The sequence below is a fragment of the Alosa alosa genome, chromosome 11 (genome assembly GCF_017589495.1).
Source record: "Alosa alosa isolate M-15738 ecotype Scorff River chromosome 11, AALO_Geno_1.1, whole genome shotgun sequence".
NCBI classification, from domain to species: Eukaryota; Metazoa; Chordata; class Actinopteri; order Clupeiformes; family Clupeidae; genus Alosa; species Alosa alosa.
Window position 1 is genome coordinate 20,826,129 of NC_063199.1, and position 21,212 is coordinate 20,847,340.

Here is a 21,212-nt window from a genome sequence, read left to right on the forward strand (position 1 = left end):
TTGCTGGGTAGTCTGAGGGGTAACTTGGCTGAGCTGCAGGTCGGTCCCTTTCTGTCTGTGTATGTGTGTGTGTGCGTGTGTGTGTGTGTGTGTGTGTGTGTGTGTGTATTACGAGACAAAGGCTGGCTAATGCACTGTCACACTGGCCTCCTTTCAGATAGGAGCAGAACAGACTACTGATAATCAGTCCAGGAGTTAATGGCCAGAAAATCAACTGTTTGTGTGTGTGTGTGTGTGTTAATGGCCAATAAATTAGTCTAACTATGTGTGTGTGTGTGTGTGTGTGTGTGTGTGTGTGTTTGTGTATGGATGGACATTAATGGGCAGTAATTGAAGCACTAATTCAGTTCTCTCTGTCTGGATGTGCTCCAGGTCAAAACACCAAAAGAGGCCCACAGACCCCGCCGGTCCACAATATAGGCCACCTAAACAGAACAGTTCAGGAACCATGTGTCCATCAGGCTGCGGAACCTAAACAGGATAGTTCCAGGAACCACAAGTCCATCTGGCTGGCAGAGTCAGTCCACTCAGAGAAGAAACTTTCATCAGATCTCTACACTCATGGCCTCGAGAACTTTTCAAATCTCAAATTCAACTTTTTTGTCTCTTGCGGTGCATTTGGACAAACATGAAGATTAAAATGATGACTTTTGCACTTATAACTCAGTGTGTGTATTGTGTGTGTATTGTGTGTGTGTGTGTGTGTGTGTGTGTGTGTGTGTGTGTCGCATGTGTGTGTGTGTGCATGTGTCTACATGTGTGTGTGTGTTTGTGTGTATGTCTGTGTGTGTGTGTGTGTGTGTGTGTGTGTGTGTGTGTGTGTGTGTGTGTGTGTGTGTGTGTGTGTTTGTGTGTGTGTGTCTGTGTGTGTATTTCAGATGGAGCAGAATGGGGCTGAACTGCAGGAGAGGCAGCAAGACAGGACCTGGAGGTGTGACAAGATCTACAAGCTGGAGAGACAGGTGAGTGCAGGAGGAACCAAACAATAGGAACTCCCAGGTGAACTCATATAGAGCCTGTTGTATACTGTAGATGTGAACTCATATAGAGCCTGTTGTATAGATGTGAACTCATATAGAGCCTGTTGTATAGATGTGAACTCATATAAGAGCCTTATGTATAGACAAAGCTCATATAGGCCCTAATTTAGAACCCTGGTGTAGAAGTGTCAGTGTCATGGCGTCTCTTTTAAGCTGCAGAACCCGGAGGACTTGAAAGAGCCCGTGTGAGCCACCTGGGAGGGAGGTCACAGAGGTCAGGAAGGACCGGGCTGGTGTACGAACTCGAGGGGCATCCAGGAGCTGGAGACTTCCGACTGGAGGGAGAGGAAGGTGACACACACACACACACACACACACACACACACACACACACACACACACACACACACACACACACACACACACACACACACACACACACACAAAACTGTGCATACTATGCTGACAGTTATGCACTTTATATACATTCCACACTTATGCTGTATACACAGTACATCACAGTCATACATCTATATATATATATATATATATATGTATATGGGTCATTCTATATTTCAGAGTGCATTTCAAGTGTTGTAAAAACCAGCTCAACTCTGTCAACTGTTTTATCCATGTAATCCAATGACAGCATTGAAGATAATAACAGAGTTGACATTTCCATCATTTTTGGCTTAACTCCACATGCTAACCTCAAATTAGCTACCACATGGCATTTATGAAACCAAATTTCATGGTTTTAATCATATTTGCTGTTTTTCATGGAGAGATTCACTTCAATAACAAGAGTTTGAATAATTAATCTACTGTTGGTGTATCATCAACATTTTGTGCAAATGTAATGGAGAAAAAGTGTTACGTTGTAAATAGTCTGCCAGAAGAAGTGGCGTCTCTCATGTCATGCTTCATGTTAAAATCTTTGTGGATTTCATTAGGTTTAATAACAGAGATAGCAGACTTAGAAAAGAACATTGGGGGCAGGATACAAATAATATTTTTTAAATACTGAAATGTCACATAATACTTAAAATAGGCATTCTATACAACTAGTTTTATAACAGTTAATGGATTAATCCCTTAAAATTGGTTTGTTTATTTAGTAACATGATGTTTATTCAAGTTGAAATATGAATAAGTGAATTAGGAGACAGTCAACTGTTTGTGTGTGTGTGTGTGTGTGTGTGTGTGTGTGTGTGTGTGTGTGTGTGTGTGTGTGTGTTAATGGCCAATAAATTAGTCTAACCATGTGTGTGTGTGTGTGTGTGTGTGTGTGTGTGTTTGTGTATGGATGGACATTAATGGGCAGTAATTGAAGCACTAATTCAGTTCTCTCTGTCTGGATGTGCTCCAGGTCAAAACACCAAAAGAGGCCCACAGACCCCGCCGGTCCACAATATAGGCCACCTAAACAGAACAGTTCAGGAACCATGTGTCCATCAGGCTGCGGAACCTAAACAGGATAGTTCAGGAACCACAAGTCCATCTGGCTGGCAGAGTCAGTCCACTCAGAGAAGAAACTTTCATCAGATCTCTACACTCATGGCCTCGGAAACTTTTCAAATCTCAAATTCAACTTTTTTGTCTCTTGCAGTGCATTTGGACAAACATGAAGATTAAAATGATGACTTTTGCACTTATAACTCAGTGTGTGTGTGTGTGTGTGTGTGTGTGTGTGTGTGTGTGTGTGTGTGTGTGTGTATGTGTGTGTGTGCATGTGTCTGCATGTGTGTGTGTGTTTGTGTGTATGTGTGTGTGTGTGTGTGTGTGTGTGTGTGTGTGTGTGTGTGTGTGTGTGTGTGTGTGTGTGTGTGTGTTTGTGTGTGTGTGTCTGTGTGTGTATTTCAGATGGAGCAGGCTAGGGCTGAACTACTGCAGGAGAAGGCAGCAAGACAGGACCTGGAGTGTGACAAGATCTCGCTGGAGAGACAGGTGAGTGCAGGAGAACCAAAGCAATAGGAACTCCCAGGTGAACTCATATAGAGCCTGTTGTATACTGTAGATGTGAACTCATATAGAGCCTGTTGTATAGATGTGAACTCATATAGAGCCTGTTGTATAGATGTGAACTCATATAGAGCCTTATGTATAGACAAGAGCTCATATAGAGCCCTAATTTAGAGCCCTGGTGTAGAAGTGTCCGGCGTCACGCAGCGTCTCTTTTCGCTGCAGAACCGGGACTTGAAGAGCCGTGTGAGCCACCTGGAGGGGTCACAGAGGTCGGGGCAGGACGGGCTGGTGGCACGACTCGAGGGACGCATCCAGGAGCTGGAGACCCGACTGGAGGGAGAGGAGAGGTGACACACACACACACACACACACACACACACACACACACACACACACACACACACACACACACACACACACACACACACACACAAAACTGTGCATACTATGCTGACAGTTATGCACTTTATATACATTCACACTTATGCTGTATACACAGTACATCACAGTCATACATCTATATATATATATATATATATATGTATATGGGTCATTCTATAATTCAGAGTGCATTTCAAGTGTTGTAAAACAGCTCAACTCTGTCAACTGTTTTATCCATGTAATCCAATGACAGCATTGAAGATAACAGAGTTGACATTTCCCATCATTTTGTGGCTTAACTCCACATGCTAACCTCAAATTAGCTACCACATGGCATTTATGAAACCAGAATTTCATGGATTTTAATCATATTGCTGTTTTTTCATGAGCGAGAGATTCACTTCAATAACAGAGTTGACGAATAATTAATCTACTGTTGGTGTATCATCAACATTTTGTGCAAATTAATGAGAGAAAAAGTGTTACGTTGTAAATAGTCTGCCAGAAGAAGTGACGTCTCTCATGCGTCATGCTTCATGTTAGAAATCTTTGTGGATTTCATTCGGTTTAATAACAGAGATAGCAGACTTGAAAAGAACATTGAGACGGATACAAATAATATTTTTTTAAATACTGAAATGTCACATAATACTTAAAATAGGCATTCTATGCAACTGATTTTATAACAGTTAATGGATTAATCCCCTTAAAATTAGTTTGTTTGTTAGTAACATGATGTTTATTCAAGTTGAATATATGAATAAGTAGTCGGAGACAGTCAACTGTTTGTGTGTGTGTGTGTGTGTGTGTGTGTGTGTGTGTGTGTGTGTGTGTGTGTGTGTGTGTGTTAATGGTCAATAATATGGGGGATGGAAGTCATTTAGTTAATATTTTATGGATAAATTGGGTCCAAAACACATATCAAGCATTGTTATTGGTGAAAGATTGTCATTATTTGCATTATTGTTCAAAACTGACTCAAATATTTATTTTTTTGAAAATAACAAAATGTTTATCTCGGAGATGCGAAATGTACCCAGAATTATAGAATGTCCTATATTTTATATATATATATATATATATAATTATATATGTGTGGATGTGCATGCGGATGTGTGTGTGTGTGTGTGTGTGTGTGTGTGTGTGTGTGTGTGTGTGTTTTGTGTGTGTGTGTGTGTGTGTATGTCTCAGGGAGAGTGGTGTCCTGCAACAGGCCAATCGTAAACTGGAGAGGAAGCTCAAGGAGATCATGATGCAGGTGGGGGAGGAGCAGCTCTCCCTCAAGGACCAGCGAGACCAGGTGAGACCATGTAGTCCCTCAGAGACCAGTTGAGACCATGTAGACCCTCAGAGACCATGTAGTCCCTCAGAGACCAGTTGAGACCATGTAGACCCTCAGAGACCAGTTGAGACCATGTAGACTCTCAGAGACCAAATATGACCATGAAGACCCTCATAGACCAGAGGTGCGTTTAAATTTGGCAAACAGTGGCGAATGTTCATGGCAAACGTGTTAAATTGAACAGTTAAATTATTTCGCCAATGTATGTTTGCAAAATAGAGATCAGGTGAGACCAACAGAGATCAGGTGAGACCAATAGAGACTCAGAGAGACCGGATGAGACCACTGATCTCCCTGAAGGACATTCATGAAAATCGGGTTAAATAAAGTGTGGGTGTGGGTGTGTGTGTGTGTGTGTGTGTGTGTGTGTGTGTGTGTGTGTGTGCGTGTATTTGCGCCCTGTAGCTGACCCTGCGTCTGAAGACCCTGAAGAGGCAGCTGGACGAGGCGGAGGAGGAGATCGAGAGGCTGGAGGCATCCAAGAGAAAGATCCAGAGGGAGCTGGATGAACAGCTGGAAGCCAACCAGCAGCTACACACACACCTGACCGAGCTCAGGGCCGACATCAGGTAACATACACACACACACACACACACACACACACACACACACACACACACAGTAGCCTCACAGGTTATCTCAGAGCTAACATGAGGTAAGAGAGTGTCAACATTCAGCCATAGTATCGAGCCATACGTCAGCCCTCTCTTTCTCTCTCTCTCTCTCTCTCTCTCACACACACACACACACAAATGATGTCATCACCACTGGCTTGTAACAGTCCCTCTCTTTGTGCATTTTGTTTCTCCTCCCCAACACACAAACAAACAAACAAACAAACAAACACACACATACACACACACACACACACACACACTGCGCTCTCCAGGAGGACACGGAGGCCCATCATGAAGACTCTTGACGATGAAGAGGAGGAGGAGGATGGTGTATCTGACTGAAAGCAAAATTCTTATTCCATGTGTGACCCAGCTGTTGTGTTCTCCTGCACACACACACACACACACACACACACACACACACACACACACACACACACACACACACAAACTCACACACAAACACACATGCATACACACTGCTCCCACTAATCACATCAGTGTGCCCACCCTGAGGTCGAACAGCAGTGACACCTGATGGCCAAACCGTGGAAGTGCATCATCAGACAGGGGGAGACTCCAGCATCCTGACTGGGGAGGGCTACACTAAGGGGACTTCAGAATCACTTATTCTTTCCACTCAGTCTTTACATGACCTGTGGTGTTGTGGTGTACTAAAATTAATGTGCTAAATTAACTCAACATGTCTTATTCCAAAAGCAAAATAAACAAGAAACAGGGGTCATTTGTTTGTGTGCTTCATGAGTCAGGTGCTGTGCTGCCCGTGTCAACCTGGAGGACCCTGTATGTCCTTGTGGAGATGTTAAGCTCTAATCTGAGTAGCTGAGTTACGGGACATACCACAGGCTGTAGATGTGTCTGTGTGTGTGTGTGTGTGTGTGTGTGTGTGTGTGTGTGGGGGTATGTTTGAGTGTCTGTGTGTGTCTCTGTGTGTGTGTGTGTGTTTGTTTGTGTGTGTGTGTGTGTGTGTGTGTGTGTGTGTGTGTGTGTGTGTTTGTGTGTGTTTGTTTGTGTGTGTATGTGAATGTGTCTATGTGTGTGTGTGTGTATTTGAGGGGTGAGTTGCGGGGGAGCCGTATCTGCCCTAGGCTTCTCTCTCTCTGAGGGCACGGGGACCAGGCCAGCCATCCATACACATCGGGAAATGAGTTGGAGTTGAGGATCAATGGGCGTGAGTGTGTGTGTGGGGGGGGGGGAGGCAGCATGTGTGTGTTGGGGTGGAGGCATCAGCATGTGTGTGTGTGTGTGTGTGGGAGGGGTAAACAGCATGTGTGTGTGAGGGACAGCTGAGTTGGGCTTTTATGCTGTTTGAGTTGGAGCATCATCCACAGTGAGAGAGGAGAAAGGTCCGTGTGTAGTAGCATCGTCCACAGTGAAAGAGGAGCGAGGTGTGTGTGTGTGTAGCATCAGAGGGACAGGAGCCTGTGCCGTACCCCAGAGGACCATGACCCGCAAGTGTGCCCTCAAGCATGGCATCTTCAAGGAGTTCCTGGCCGAGCTGCTGGGCACGTTCGTGCTGGTGGTAAGAACAAGCCTAACGCGCTCCTGCCCTCCCTCTGTCCGTCTGTCCGTCTGTCTGAGTCAACTTGCCGTATGTCCTGAGAGAAACGTCTTCAGGCTTTATGAGTTGTGTTGTGTTACAAAGTTTACTACAAGCACTTTCAGACGCTTAGAATGATGAAAATTGTTTTATGATTGTTTGTTATTTGTGATTGTTTTATTGATTGTTTTATGTCTGGGTTGCCATTGTGTTTCTATTTCTGTAGATGAAGTTTGAGTACTGCATCGGGTTTTCCAATGTAGTCCATCAAATCTGAGGCAAAAGCTTAGTCCAGAGTTGGTTTTTAGATCATACTGATATTCTGCTACTGTATGTTGTTGTTCATGTTTGGATGACCATGAGGCTGGGATGGACTCAGATTGTAGCAATGATACACTCCTCTCCTCACCCTCTCCTCTCCTCCTCTGTGCAGTTGTTTGGCTGTGGTTCCGTGGCCCAGACGGTTCTAAGCAGGAACACGCTAGGGGAGAGCCTCACCATCCACATCGGCTTCACCACTGGCCTCATCATGGGGGTGTACGTGTCTGGAGGAGTATCAGGTACTAAACACACACCACACATGCCGACACACACCGCCACACACACTACACACACACCCTTACAAAAAATAGCTGCACTACTTCAAGTGTCAAAACTTAAGTTATTGAATGAATTAATGAATGAATGTACAGTAAATGAATGAACAAAACACAACTTGCCCACTCACACTAAGTGGATAATAAATAGCCTATCTAATGTAGATAACGTGCTGGGTGACAGTGCAATCTGCATCATAAAAAAAGTTTAGCTGAATTTAAGACTGTTATTGGTTTGGGAAAGAAGTTATTCCTAAATCTATTAGTATTTTTGTTAGGTTGGAGAAACATGGTCTTTGACAAACATACTATCAGTGTCATTGGAAAGAGAAAATAATGTACTGTAGGTTAGTGTGTGCACTGCAGCTGGTGTAGGCTACAATATGATAGTGTAGTGTGTAGGCTAGAGCATGATAGCGTAGGCTATAGATAGAGGGGGTGATCCCTATGTTCCCCGGTCGGGGTTATGGTTAGGGTTTTACAAAAGGGTCCTATGTTCCCCGGTCCCATACAAAGCGGGGAACATAGGACCCGGGGAACATAGGTAGAGTATGATAGCGTAGGCTAGTATAGAATATGATAGCGTAGGCTAGTGTAGAGTATGATAGCGTAGGCTAGTGTAAAGTATGATAGCGTAGGTTAGAATAGAATATGATAGCGTAGGCTAGTGTAGAGTATGATAGCATAGGCTAGTGTAAAGTATGATAGCGTAGGCTAGCGTAGAGTATAGGCTAGTGTAGGCTAGAATATGATAGTGTAGGCTAATGTAGGCTAGAATATGATAGCGTAGGCTAATGTGTACTCTGCAGCTGGTTGTTGATGTGATGTCCTGGCTTACATGGCATGCCCGCTCACATGTGAGTGCCAGTGGAAAGAAACTATTGATGGAGAGATCCCTGGACCAGATCAATCAGTGAAAAAGATCAGGGGCGTTTTCAGTATCAATCGAATTGAAAGTTAAATCTCATGAGAATTCAGCCTCTTTAGCTGAATAGAAGATTGATCAGATTTGCAGAACAGGGTTGCACTGATGTCATTTCACACTGAATGAAACGTGACAATTGTCATTGTAAAAAATCCACCCATTTTCTAACATAAATATATATTCTATATTTTTGTCCTGTCGTCATCGGTAACTAAAATAAACTTCTTCATTTTACACACGGTAAATTGTGATTGGGCTCAAGCAGACCCACGTGTTTGTTTCAGATTCCAGACTCGTGTGTGTGTGTGTGTGTTTGTGTATGTGTGTGTGTGTTTATGGTTTATGTGTTTATATGAGTGCGTATACTTTGTATGCATGCATGTGTGTGTGTGTGTGTGTGTGCATCTTTATGGGTGTCTGTGTGTGTTTATGGGTGTTTGTGTGTGTTTATGAGTGCATGTACTATGCATGTATGTGTTTGTATATGTGTTTGTGTGTGTGTGTGTGTGTGTATGTGTGTGTAATTGATTAGTCAGAGCTCATCTGTAGTAGTCTGGCAGAGGTCAGATATTGCCCTGGGCACTGAACACAGTCCTGTGAGCTACATTGATTGACTCTCTCTCTCTCTCACACACACACACACACACACACACACACACACACACTGTTATAAGAATGTGATATTGCAGGGACAGAGGTCTAATAATAATAATAATAATAATAATAATGATAATAAGCTTTATTTGTATAGCACCTTTCATACACAGAATGCAGCTCAAAGTACATTTGAAGCATGTAACACAATAATAGTCAGTCAGTCATTATCAATCACTTTTCTTCATTGTTGGGGCCGTTTATGATCCACTCAGCAACATATCAAAAATATAGAAAATGACATGTCATAAGACTGGCAGCCTTAACCCTCTTACCCCCCACAAGCACGCCATATGGCAACTGTGGCAAGGAAAAACTCCCATATTCCAGGAAGAAACCTTGAGCAGAACCTGACTTAATAGGGGGAGCCCATCTGCTTCTGGCTGGCTGCGCCTTCCAATAGCAGCAGGTGTAGAATAATCTGAAAAAGTAGTCTACAGGATAAGATGAGTTAACTAAAAGCTTTCCTGTACAGGTATGTTTTCAGATCTTTTTAAAACATATTTACTGAACTCGTCTGCTTGATGTACAGAGGCAGGGTGTTCCATAGTTTGGGGGCATAATGGATAAAAGCAGCTTCTCCACTTTGTTTGTGGAGCACTTTGGGTACGATTAAAAGATTAGAATTGGATGATCTAAGTTTCCTTTGTGGTTGATAAGATATTAAAAGCTCAGAGATATATGAAGGTGCTATGCCATTCAGAGCTTTGTAAGTAATTAACATAACCTTAAAATCAATTCTATAGGAAATAGGGGAGCCAGTGCAGTTCAGCCAACACAGGGGTGGTGTGTTCTCTCTTCTTAGTCTTAGTTAAAAGTCTAGCCGCAGAGTTCTGTATGAGTGCCAATTTCTTTAGATGTTTTTGGGAAGACCAGTGAAAAGTGCATTGCAGTAGTCTAACCTGCTAGTGATAAAAGCGTGAATTAGTTTTTCTGCATCTTGTTGAGTTAAAGGGCGCACTTTGGCAATGTTTCTCAAGTGGAAATAGGCTGTCTGAGTAACTTTACTGATATGGGGCTTAAAACTTAACTCTGCATCTAAGATGACACTGAGGCTTGTTACTTTTGGTTTGACCTGGTGCCAAAGTTCCCCAGATTACTAAGAACAATATCTCGCTTTAGTTTTGGTCCAACCAAAAGTACCTCTGTTTTGTCATCATTTAGTTTCAAAAATGTTTGCTCATTCACTGATTAATGGAGGTTAGGCATGCAGTGAGGGAGAAAAGGCCATCTGGGTTAGTTGGCTCCACAGAAATATACAATTGGGTATCATCTGCGTAGCTGTGGAAGTTTACATAATGCTGACTTATGACGTTTCCCAATGGAAGCATATATAGGGGAAAATAGCAGGGGACCAAGGCAGCTCCCCTGGGCCCACACCAAAAGGCAAGTCATGTTTTTTCAGATACATGATCTCCTAGACTGATATAAAAATCTCTGCCAGTAATGTAGGTTTGAAACCAGGAGGAGGTCTGGAGTTTTATCCTTAAAGGTAGTGTTTACCACACAACCACATTGCTCAAGAAGTATTGGATGTCATCGGCTTTAGGTCCTATTTGGTTTGAGAAAATGACCTCATAAGATCTGACTGTACAGAGGACTTTCAGACTTTTGTAGTTTGTAGAATGCTGGTTATGATGAACAGCTGTTTCTTTTCTCATCCACATCCTCCTCACCTCTCTTTCTCTCATCTCCCCCTCATCTCTGTACTCCTTTCCTCTCCTCCTTTTCTCCTCTCTCTTCCTCACCTCTCTCTCCTTTCCTCTCCTCCTCTCTACTCCTCACCTCTCTCTCCTCCCCTTCCTCTCCTCCTCACCTCTCTCTCCTCTCCTCCTCTCTACTCCTCTCCTTTCTCCTTCTCCTCTCTCCTCCTCATCTCTCTACTCCTCTCCTCTCCTCCTTTTCTCCTCTCCACTCCTCTCCTCCTCCTTTTCTTCTCTCCTCCTCCTCTCATCTCTACTCCTCTCCTCTCCCCCTCTCCTGGTCTCTGGTAGGAGGCCATTTAAACCCAGCGGTGTCCTTGGCGATGGTTCTACTGGGGAAGCTGAAGTTCTATAAGTTCCCCATCTACGTTCTGGCCCAGTTCATCGGAGCCTTCGCTGGCGCCGCCGCTGTCTTTGGTCTCTACTACGGTGGGTGGAAGTGACATCATTCTGATGTGCACACTCACACACACATACACACACACACAGTCTTTGGCCTCTACTACAGTGGGTGGAAGTGACATCACTCTGATGTGCCACTGACATGGCAGCATTGTAACAGAATGTCCACTTAGGTTTGCCGACCTGTCCCCACACTACTCTCATATCTACCCCAGCGTTCTGTGTCTACACACACACACACACACACACACACACATACACAACCCCTAAGCTGTCCCCACTCCATCACTTTGTCCTGTGTGTGTGTGCTTGCATGTGTCCACTGCCACTGTGGTCAGAAGCAAAGAGGTTCACCCCAGACGGAGAGTATTGAGTTTTTCCGTCACACTGAGCTAATAGCACCTGCAGGGCACTGCTAAGAGGGAGTCGCTACAGACACACACACAGCAGCTCAACAACACTCACTCAACCCAAATAAACACACACACACACACACACTCGACCCACACACACACACACACTCGACCCACATACACACACACACACACACACACACACACGCTCACACACACAGCAGTTCAACAACACACACTCAACCCACACACACACACACATCAGCTAAACAACAAACACTCAACCCACATTCACACATGCACATCAGCTAAACAACAAACACTCAACTCACATTCACACATGCACACACACACATCAGTTCAAATACACACACTAAACCCACACACACACATAGTAGTAGGCTGGAGAGTTGGAGGGTTAAGTGGCGTTCATGAGTGTGAATGACAAACACAGACAGGGCTGTTCAGAGGACCTTTCAGTGGAAGACTCTCTCTCTGCCGTATGTGGTCCAGAGATGCACACACACACACACACACACACACACACACACACACACACACACACACAGACACACACACACAGACACACACACACAGACACACACACACACACACACACACACACACTTCACCCCACACACACACACACACATCAGCTCAACTATACACACTAAACCCACATACACGCACTCCACCCCCACACACACACATCAGCTCAAGTACACACACTAAACTCCCGTCCGTCTGTGATCACTAGACGCCTTCATGGACTTCACGAGTGGGATCCTGTCGGTGACGGGCATCAACGCCACGGCTCACATCTTCGCCTCCTATCCAGGAAGACACCTGTCCATCCTCAACGGCATCATCGATCAGGTGACAGGAAATTACATCATACCACAAATCATAACTTCCTCCATCACCTCCTCTGTTTGCTTTCCTGTTTCCTCCTTGATGTGCCAACATGTAGAGTTATATAAGACCGACCCAAACAACCTGAATTGATGTGGGAGGATTTTGGCCCAAAAGCTAAAAGGGGTCACTAGACCAGGGCATCTAAATGGGTCCGTTTGAGAGGTTCAGTCGCTCCCAGATGGGCTGGTCTTGGTTAAGTGGGACTAATGCACATTGATCGTGCCAGTTCCCTGCGCTGTACTGCATGGGGCCATTAGGAGAAGAGATTCAGCCTCAATAGCACATAGCTCAGTCCTCCTGAGGACCATCAGCCTCAAAAGGACACAGCTCAGTCCTGAGGCCATCAGCCTCAAAAGGACACAGCTCAGTCCTCCTAAGGACCATCAGCCTCAAAAGGATACAGCTCAGTCCTGAGGCCATCAGCCCCATTAGTGTGCTACTTGTGGTTGGCCAGAATAATCTTTATATTTTATAGTTATGTGGGATTAAACACATTTACAATGGACAGTGGACCAAGTGGTGTCTATGCGTTAGTGTTATAGTCTGTTATATAATTTTAAATACTTGTCCCATCAGTGGGGGGGTGCTAAGAGAGAGACAACTAATGACAGCACATACAGTATACCAATTAGTGAGTGTTTGCGTTGTGTGTGTGTGTGTGTGGAGGTGTGCATTACTATTGAGTGCTCTTTGAGTCTGTGTTTCATTGTTTGTTTTGGTGGTTGAGATCGATAAGCTTTTGTGGAGCTGAGTGTCTGTGTTTGTGTTTATGTGTTCGTGTTTATGTGTGTGTGCAGGGGTGTCGGACTGGGGGTAAAGCCAGTACAGATTACTAGGGCCCCAAGGGCAGGGAGGGCCCTTGAAAAGTCTGGAATATATTTTATTATATTTAGGACTGCCTATGCATAGGGCCCAAGATGTTGTGCTACGCCCCTGTGTGTGTGTGTGTGTGTGTGTGTCAAGTTGTTTGGGACAGGCCTGTTGTTGGTGTTGTTCTCTATGTGAGTGTGTGTGTATTTTCTGTGTGTGTGTATGTGTGTTTGTGCGTGCGTGCGTGCGCGTGTGTGTGTATGTGTGTGAAGGTGTTTGGGACAGGCCTGTTGGTGTTGTTCTCTATGTGAGTGTGTGTGTGTATTTTCTGTGTGTGTGTGTGTGTGCGCGCGCGTGTGTGTATGTGTGTGTGTATGTATGTGTGTATGTATGTGTGTGTGTGTGTGTGTATTTTCTGTGTGTGTGTGTGTGTGCGCGTGTGTGTGTGTGTATGTGTGTGTGTGTGTATATGTATGTATGTATGTGTGTGTGTGTGTGTGTGTGTGTGTGTGTGTGTGTGTGTGTGTGTGTGTGTGTGTGTGTGTGTGTGTGTGTGTGTAGGTGGTTGGGACAGGCCTGTTCTCTATGTGAGTATGTATTTTCTCTCTCTTTGTGTGTGTAGGTGGTGGGGACAGGCATGCTGGTTGTTCTCTATCTGAATGTGTGTTCTCTCTGTGTGTATGTGTGTGTGTTTTCTGTGTGTGTGTGTGTATGTGTGTTTTTGTGTGTGTGTGTGTGTGTGTGTGTGTGTGTGTGTGTGTGTGTGTGTGTGTGTGTGTGTGTGTGCGTGTGTGCTTTCTCTGTGTGTTTGTGTTTGTGCATGTGTTTTTTCTATGTGTGTGTGCCTGTATGTTTTCTGTGTGTGTGTGTGTGTGTGTGTGTGTTTTCTGTGTGTGTGTGTTTTTTGTCTCTGTGTGTGTGTGTAGGTGGTGGGGACGGGTATGCTGGTGTTGTGCATCTTGGCGATCACAGATGGGAAGAACATCGGGGCACCCCATGGTGTGGAGCCGCTGGCCGTGGGCTTGGCCCTGCTGGCCATCAGTGTGTCCATGGGCATGAACTGTGGCTACCCCATCAACCCCGCCCGCGACCTGGGACCACGCCTCTTCACCTTTGTGGCCGGATGGGGCTTGGAGGTGTTCAGGTAACACACCATAGGGCAGGGGTGGGCAAACTTTTTGGCTCAAGGGCCACATGGGTTTTGAAAATTGGCCGACCCGCACCCCCCATTTTTATAGCCTATCATTTAGTATCAAAAGTATTTGTTTTAAAATATTAATTGCTTAAAGAATGCTGCTAATTTGATGCTGTTTAACACATGGATAAATTGTGCACTGTTGCTTTAAGAATAATTCACGTTTATTTCTCAATGATCTTCTGCCCGCTCCGCTATAGCTAGTGCTGTACAGTACCTATGGCTGTGCCCTCTCACAGTTTATAAATGGTTAGTAGTGGGAACTACTGTTGCCTTTATGATTTCCTTCTAAAATGTTCTTATAAGAAGAAGATATCAATTATCAACAATGGCAAGCCAGCTGGAACCTGCCTCTCTCTCTCACTCTCGTGAGTGCAGACGCGTTCCCAATTACATGGGGTAATAACGTTCAAGTTAGATCTGCTGCAAAGGAGATAACTACGAGTAGGCCTATCATCTCTATTTACACAGTAACATGATGTTTTGACATTGACATTGTAAACGTTCTCTAAGGACAGTTAAAAGCAGTTTGCAGTAAAGCTAACCAACGCCGTCTCTATCACAGGAAAAAAATAGCGAGCAGATCAGCATGGAGGCTTATTGTATTTCAACCACTTGCTCCAGCGCTGATTGATCCTGTGCTGTTATGTAATATCATGCACGCCATGTTTACAGCCTGTCACCCAAGGGACAGCCAGCACGATCATTATGAAAGGGACAGCAGGCACGGGCAGCGTGTAAGGAGAATGGGTATGAAGGGAGAGTGGGCACATAGGGGAGAGTGGGCATGAAGGAGAGAGTGGGCATGAAGGAGAGAATGGGCATGAAGGGGAGAGTGGGCACATAGGGGAGAGTGGGCATGAAGGAGAGAGTGGGCATGAAGGGGAGAGTGGGTATGAAGGGGAGAGTGGGCATGAAGGAGAGAGTGGGCATGAAGAGGAGAGTGGGCATGAAGGAGAGAGTGGGCATGAAGGGAGAGTGGGCATGAAGGAGAGAGTGGGCATGAAGGGGAGAGTGGGCATGAAGGAGAGAGTGGGCATGAAGGGGAGAGTGGGCATGAAGGAGAGAGTGGGCATGAAGGGAAGAGTGGGCATGAAGGGAAGAGTGGGCACATAGGGGAGGGCATGAAGGGGAGAGTGGGCACATAGGGGAGAGTGGGCATGAAGGAGAGAGTGGGCATGAAGGAGAGAGTGGGCATGAAGGAGAGAGTGGGCATGAAGGGAAGAGTGGGCATGAAGGGGAGAGTGGGCATGAAGTGGAGAGTGGGCATGGGCAGCGTGAAGGGAGATGCTGATGTGAATGTGAAACAGGCGTTTAGTGAAATACTACCTTTGATTAAAATATCTCCATCTGATCTGACATCTCTGTGTCTGCTGTGTCTGCATGCTGTGCTGTCCTGTGCTGTGTTGTGTTGTGTTGTGTTGTGTTGTGTTGTGTTGTGTGCTGTGTTGTGTTGTGTTGTGTGTTGTGTGATGTTGTGTTGTGTTGTGCTGTGTTGTGTTGGGCTGTGCTGTGCTGTGCTGTGCTGTGCTGTGCTGTGTTGTTTGTTGTGTTGTGTTGTGCTGTGTGTTGTGTTGTGTGTTGTGTTGTCCTGCGCTGTGTGTTGTGTTGTGTGTTTGTGTTGTGCTGTATGTTGTATTGTGTTGTGTTGTGCTGTGCTGTGCTGTGTGTTGTGTTGTGTTGTGCGTTTGTGTTGTGCTGTATGTTGTATTGTGTTGTGTTGTGCTGTGTGTTGTGTTGTGTTTTGTGTTGTCTTATGTTGTGTGTTGTGCTGTGTTGTGTGTTGTGTTGTGTGCTGTGTGTTGTGCTGCGTGTTGTGTTGTGCTGTGCTGTGCTGTGCTGTGCTGTGTGTTGCGTGCTGTGTTGTGTGCTGTGCTGTGTGTTGTGTGCTGTGCTGTGTGTTGCGTCTTGTGTTGTGTGCTGTGCTGTGTGTTGTGTGCTGTGCTATGCTGTGTGTTGTGTGCTGTGCTGTGCTGTGTGTTGTGTGTTGTGTTGTGCTGGATTGTGCTGTGTGTTGTGCTCTATCCTCAGCACTGCAGATTACTGGTGGTGGATCCCTGTGGCGGGGCCAATGGGAGGGGGTGTGGTTGGTGCCATCATCTACTTCCTGTTTATCAAGATGCACCACTCCCATACCGAGAAACCTCATGAGGAGCCGGAGGAAGAGGAAGAGGAGGAAGAGGATGATAACAGCCTGAAGGACAAGTATGAAATGATCACTGTGAGCTAGAGACAGCAGGCTTCCCAGCGCCTGAGTGTAATGCTTGTGACTGTGTTTACCGCAGCCCATCTGCCGTCATTGTTTCAGTTCCGTTTCAGTCAGTGTGCTTACAAGTGCAGAAAAATCTGATTAAAACACCAATCGGATTAGTATTAGAATACGGAATTGTATAGTTGACATGCTATACTGAACTTGTAAAAATCCGATTCCATGATGACATATGTTTGTTCAAGAATCATGATAAACTCCAACTAAAATCGGAGTATTGGTCACATGACAGATGTGATCAGATTGAAATCGAATACGTCAGGTTATTCATTCCGATTTCATAAAATTGGATTTGAATCCAATTACACAATTTACATTAAAAATTTAAACAGACCCTTACCAAAAATAAGTTTATGGAAGTGTACTGTTAGTATACTTGTTTTAAACTAAAATAGTATAATTTATTTTTTGTGTACTAATCAGTGTACTGATAAGGCTTATACAGATAAGTATACATAAAGGTTGAAGTATATCTAGCCTATACTTGCCACTTATACTTAAGTATACTTACTATATATTAATATTTATTAGTATATTTACTTGTACTTGTAGCCAGGGACTGATCTTTGAGAGGCTGCATGACAGATTCTAATTTTACCCTTCTGTAAAGACTGTGTTTGGGTTAAAACTGGGTTGGGTTGATTACTTATGTTTTGGCATCCAATATAATATTTGGTTGAACATTTTGATTTATAAAGAAAACATGTTCTTTATTCAGATTATGTGTTGTAAATTTTTGTATGTGTAGTCCACTGGTAGTGTTTATATTAGTGAACTTTAAGACTACTTAAAGGACAGTTAAATGTTTGCTTCAACTATAAAAAATAATACCTGAATGGAAACCAGTATACAGTATAAAAACTATTAAACTTATAGTTTACTGAGGATGTACTTGAAGTTTACTTTCATGAACTGAAACGTGTGTCATGGCAGTGGGTAGCAGTGGCTCAGGAGGTTGAGGAGTTGTCCAGCAACCGCAAGGTTGCCAGTTCGAGCCCAACCCTGTGCAAGTGTCCTTGAGCAAGACACATTGTATGTGTTAATGAATGAATGTGAGGCATGACATTGTAATGCGCTTTGAGTGCTCGAAAGAGTAAAAGGGCTATGTAAATGCAGTCCATTTTCCATTCATCATTAGTACACTAACAGTACACCTATAACTTCACTTGTATACTATCATGAACAGGGGCTAGAATATATCGACACTAGTTTACTTACAGTATAGATGTCAGTACGGTTGCAGTACAAAATAAAGTATACAATTATGGGCCAATTTAATCCGAAGAAGTATTTAGAAGTAGCAACATGTTTACTAGTAAACTTACAACATAAAGTAAACTTGGGAATGATACTTCAACTGCACTTGTATTTTCTTAATAAAATTAACTTTAAGCATACTTCTTTTGGTAAGTGGAGTAAAGAGTATAATCAGACTGGAATTGGATGATTTGTTTGCATGTAACGGACACGAGTCTCTCTTCTGTCTGTCTGTCAGCCCTGTCACCTCTAACTCATCCCTCTCTTCTGTCTGTCTCACAGCCCTGTTACCCTTTAACTCATTACTCTCTTCTGTTTGTCTCTCAGCCCTGTCACCTCTAACTCATCACTCTCTTCTGTCTGTCTGTCAGCCCTGTCACCTCTAACTCATCACTCTCTTCTGTCTGTCTCTCAGCCCTGTTACCCTTTAACTCATCACTCTCTTCTGTCTGTCTCTCAGCCCTGTTAACTCATCACTCTCCTCTGTCTGTCTCTCAGCCCTGTTACCCTTTAACTCATCACTCTTCTGTCTGTCTCTCAGTCCTGTTAACTCATCACTCTCTTCTGTCTGTCTCTCAGCCCTGTTACCCTTTAACTCATCACTCTCTTCTGTCTGTCTCTCAGCCCTGTCAACTCTAACTCATTACTCTCTTCTGTTTGTATTGTAGGGACCAGCTCTTCTCTCAGACTGTCAATGAGAGGCCATTTGAATCAGACTTTGATGGAGTTTTCAGTAAAAATTATGACCTTTATGATAACTTGGCGGACAAATGTTAGCCGGCTCGTTGAGGTACTTCTCCAGCATCACTGATGTGCAGCCATTCGATAAGATGACCGGAATATAGCACAGTGCTGAGTGCTCGATGCTAACGCTAACATCAGTGGGTTTGGTGTCGGCACATCGGCTCCAGTTACTCAGCTGAAATTTGTATTCTTTCCAAAGAACACCATGTAACACAAGTCATGTGTATTTCCAATGGCCCCATTGAAGCCAGTTTGTTCACTCAGCAAAATGGCATGTCACTGAATCTCGTGTGTGAGCTCATAGAGGGGGACAGCATGGCGCTTGGGTCACCTGCCCGCTGTGTGTGTATTTGGCTTTGATGGTATTTCTCATGGTGATTGTGTGACACCATGACCAGTAGACACACACACACACACACACACACACACAGGGCATCTCGGTCACGACCCCTTCCTCCACTCTTTTACATGCAAATCTAACTAGAATCTTGTGTGTTTTTTCTGTCTGTTGACTGTTACGTTTTGACTGTTTCATATTCATGTTATGTTGTATCTATGCCTCTTATTTTATTTAGTTGTTCGTCATTGCATTTATATTTTCAGCCACCAATTCCAAAAGAACATCTGAAGTGGTAAAATGCTTTTCGAAAGACACTTGGCTTTGTCAGTGATTTCAACTTAAAAACGAATGTTGTATATTTTTCAGGAATAAACTTTATTAAATAGAACTTTTTGTTTGTAATCTGTACATTAAACAATTTATAGTTTCCTGCCTGATCTTCATACACTGTACAATACAGGAAAGTGCTCTAATAAGACTCTCATGAAGCAAACTTCTGGGCCATATTTTGGCAATCTAAAACACATGGTCAGTGGTGAATAGCTTAAATACATTTAGGGGTTTGTCCAGTCCACATTCGGTGTGGTTTTGTTATCAAACGTTGGGCGCTTGGTGCAAAAAGGTGGTTCTTATGTTTCTTAATCATAGGTGTGTTTTGGGCGTAACATCCTTTAAACCACTGAAAATGACATCTGTCATTCCCTTTAACAGCAAGCAGCGCAACTTCAAACAGCGCATCGGTATTTTGATAGTCAGCGGCACATTTGAAGGAATCTGCTTGCGAGCGAGACCGTATGGAACAGCTTTTCCACTAAACTCTGCTTGCACGCAAGACCGTATGGAACAGGTATTCCACGGATCTGCACTCGTCTATTATTTGAACTCATAGGAGTTCAAATAATTACTTTCACTATCGACTGACAATGGGTTACCATCAAAAACATAGCCTGAAAAAAGCAACACTTACCCCAATAATGTTCGAATGACTGGATAAAAAACCTAAGGACATTTATCTTACAGAGGAGTTGCTGCTTACAAGCTGTGCTTCATATGCGCCTTTCACTAAAGACCAGATTTTTCTTGGTCAGTGGCGTAATGCTTTTTAGATGGTGTAAGATAGAGATTTTTAGATAATGCGCCAGACCACACCTTAGGTTGTTAATTGCCATACCCCTGGGCGCATTGTTCACTAAAAGAGAAGTGCATGGTGAAAAATTTGAAGGAAGATTTGTAAGATAGGAATAAGCGTTGCGTCGTGATAAGAATACGCTATGCACTGCGTTTCTGATCGTCAAAATAGGGCCCCTAATGTTTTAAAACTTTAAAATGACAAAATCGGCCACTGATGATGTATGACTTGCATCAACATTATGGGGTTGCATCATATGGAACATTACATGGGGTTGCATCATGGAACATTACATAGGGTTGTATAGAGGTTTGTAACATCACTCTAATCTAATCCCGCTTCCACCCACCACATCATATTATTCCTTATCAGAGTGAAAGTGTTACCTATACCAGCATCGGTAAAACCTCCCAGGTAACTGGTCCCTGCAGGCGTTCAGTATGTGGCCTTCTCTCCCCACAGGGGTTTTAGGATCAAGTCTCACAGCAGGACATCACCCAGGATGCGGAGAGGAAAGGGGAAACATTCTGGTCCCACACACACCTTTGCCCTGCTATGTAATCAAGTCATAAGAATTCCAGTCTCCATTCTCCATTCTCTCCTCTTCTGGTTACTCCTTATAGTGGCCAGAATTAAATTTAAATCTCTTACCTTGGCCTATAGGACTCTTACTGGATCTGCTCCCTGCTATCTCAATTCTATGATGAAGCTGTACATCCCCAACCGCCAACTGTGGACTTCTGATGAGCGTCTGTTGTGTCGACCAGCCATAAACGCTAGATCAAATTCAAGACTCTTTGGTTACACTTTACTTGACAGTGTTGACATAAGAGTGACATGACACTGTCATGAATGTGTCATAAACAAGTCATAAACGTTTATATGACATAACGCTTCTGTTATTAAGTGACATTCAGTTTTTGTTATTGTGGAAGTGGTTTAGATTTAAAATGAAACACCAATTTGTGCATAATAATGTCTGAAAGGTGCATTTTGTGCCAAGAAATTGTATTTTTACCATTTTTTTTTTCAGTTGTCAAGGCACTCCTAAGTCTAGCCATTAATAATAACATA

At 43.8% G+C, this 21,212-nt stretch overlaps 2 protein-coding genes across 3 annotated transcripts in view; both read left to right on the plus strand.

Moving 5' to 3' along the window:
* LOC125302792 (cingulin-like protein 1) overlaps window positions 1-6,019 on the plus strand; it is an 18,204-nt gene extending 12,185 nt beyond the window's left edge. Inside the window, exons 15-19 of the mRNA XM_048256111.1 lie at window positions 2,844-2,927; window positions 3,168-3,292; window positions 4,518-4,626; window positions 5,074-5,237; window positions 5,558-6,019. Coding sequence (XP_048112068.1) covers window positions 2,844-2,927; window positions 3,168-3,292; window positions 4,518-4,626; window positions 5,074-5,237; window positions 5,558-5,627 — 552 coding nt within the window. The 3' untranslated portion in view covers window positions 5,628-6,019. The remainder of the gene's footprint in view (window positions 1-2,843; window positions 2,928-3,167; window positions 3,293-4,517; window positions 4,627-5,073; window positions 5,238-5,557) is intronic.
* Window positions 6,020-6,618: 599 nt separating this feature from the next.
* On the plus strand, window positions 6,619-19,397 carry LOC125303946 (aquaporin-9-like). 2 transcript variants are annotated; one of them, XR_007195145.1, is made up of 7 exons: window positions 6,619-6,828; window positions 7,280-7,406; window positions 11,016-11,153; window positions 12,237-12,355; window positions 13,827-13,873; window positions 14,002-14,348; window positions 16,431-16,564. XR_007195145.1 is itself a non-coding variant. In XM_048257940.1 (7 exons), the coding sequence occupies exons 1-7, from the start codon at window positions 6,751-6,753 to the stop codon at window positions 18,700-18,702; spliced, it is 963 nt and encodes a 320-aa protein (XP_048113897.1). In that variant the 5' UTR covers window positions 6,619-6,750; the 3' UTR covers window positions 18,703-19,397. The 2 variants fall into 2 exon arrangements, 1 of the variants encoding a protein (XP_048113897.1); XM_048257940.1 differs by lacking the exon at window positions 13,827-13,873 and adding an exon at window positions 18,594-19,397 and having other exon boundaries at window positions 14,131-14,348; window positions 16,431-16,604.
* The last annotated feature ends 1,815 nt before the right edge of the window (window positions 19,398-21,212 follow it).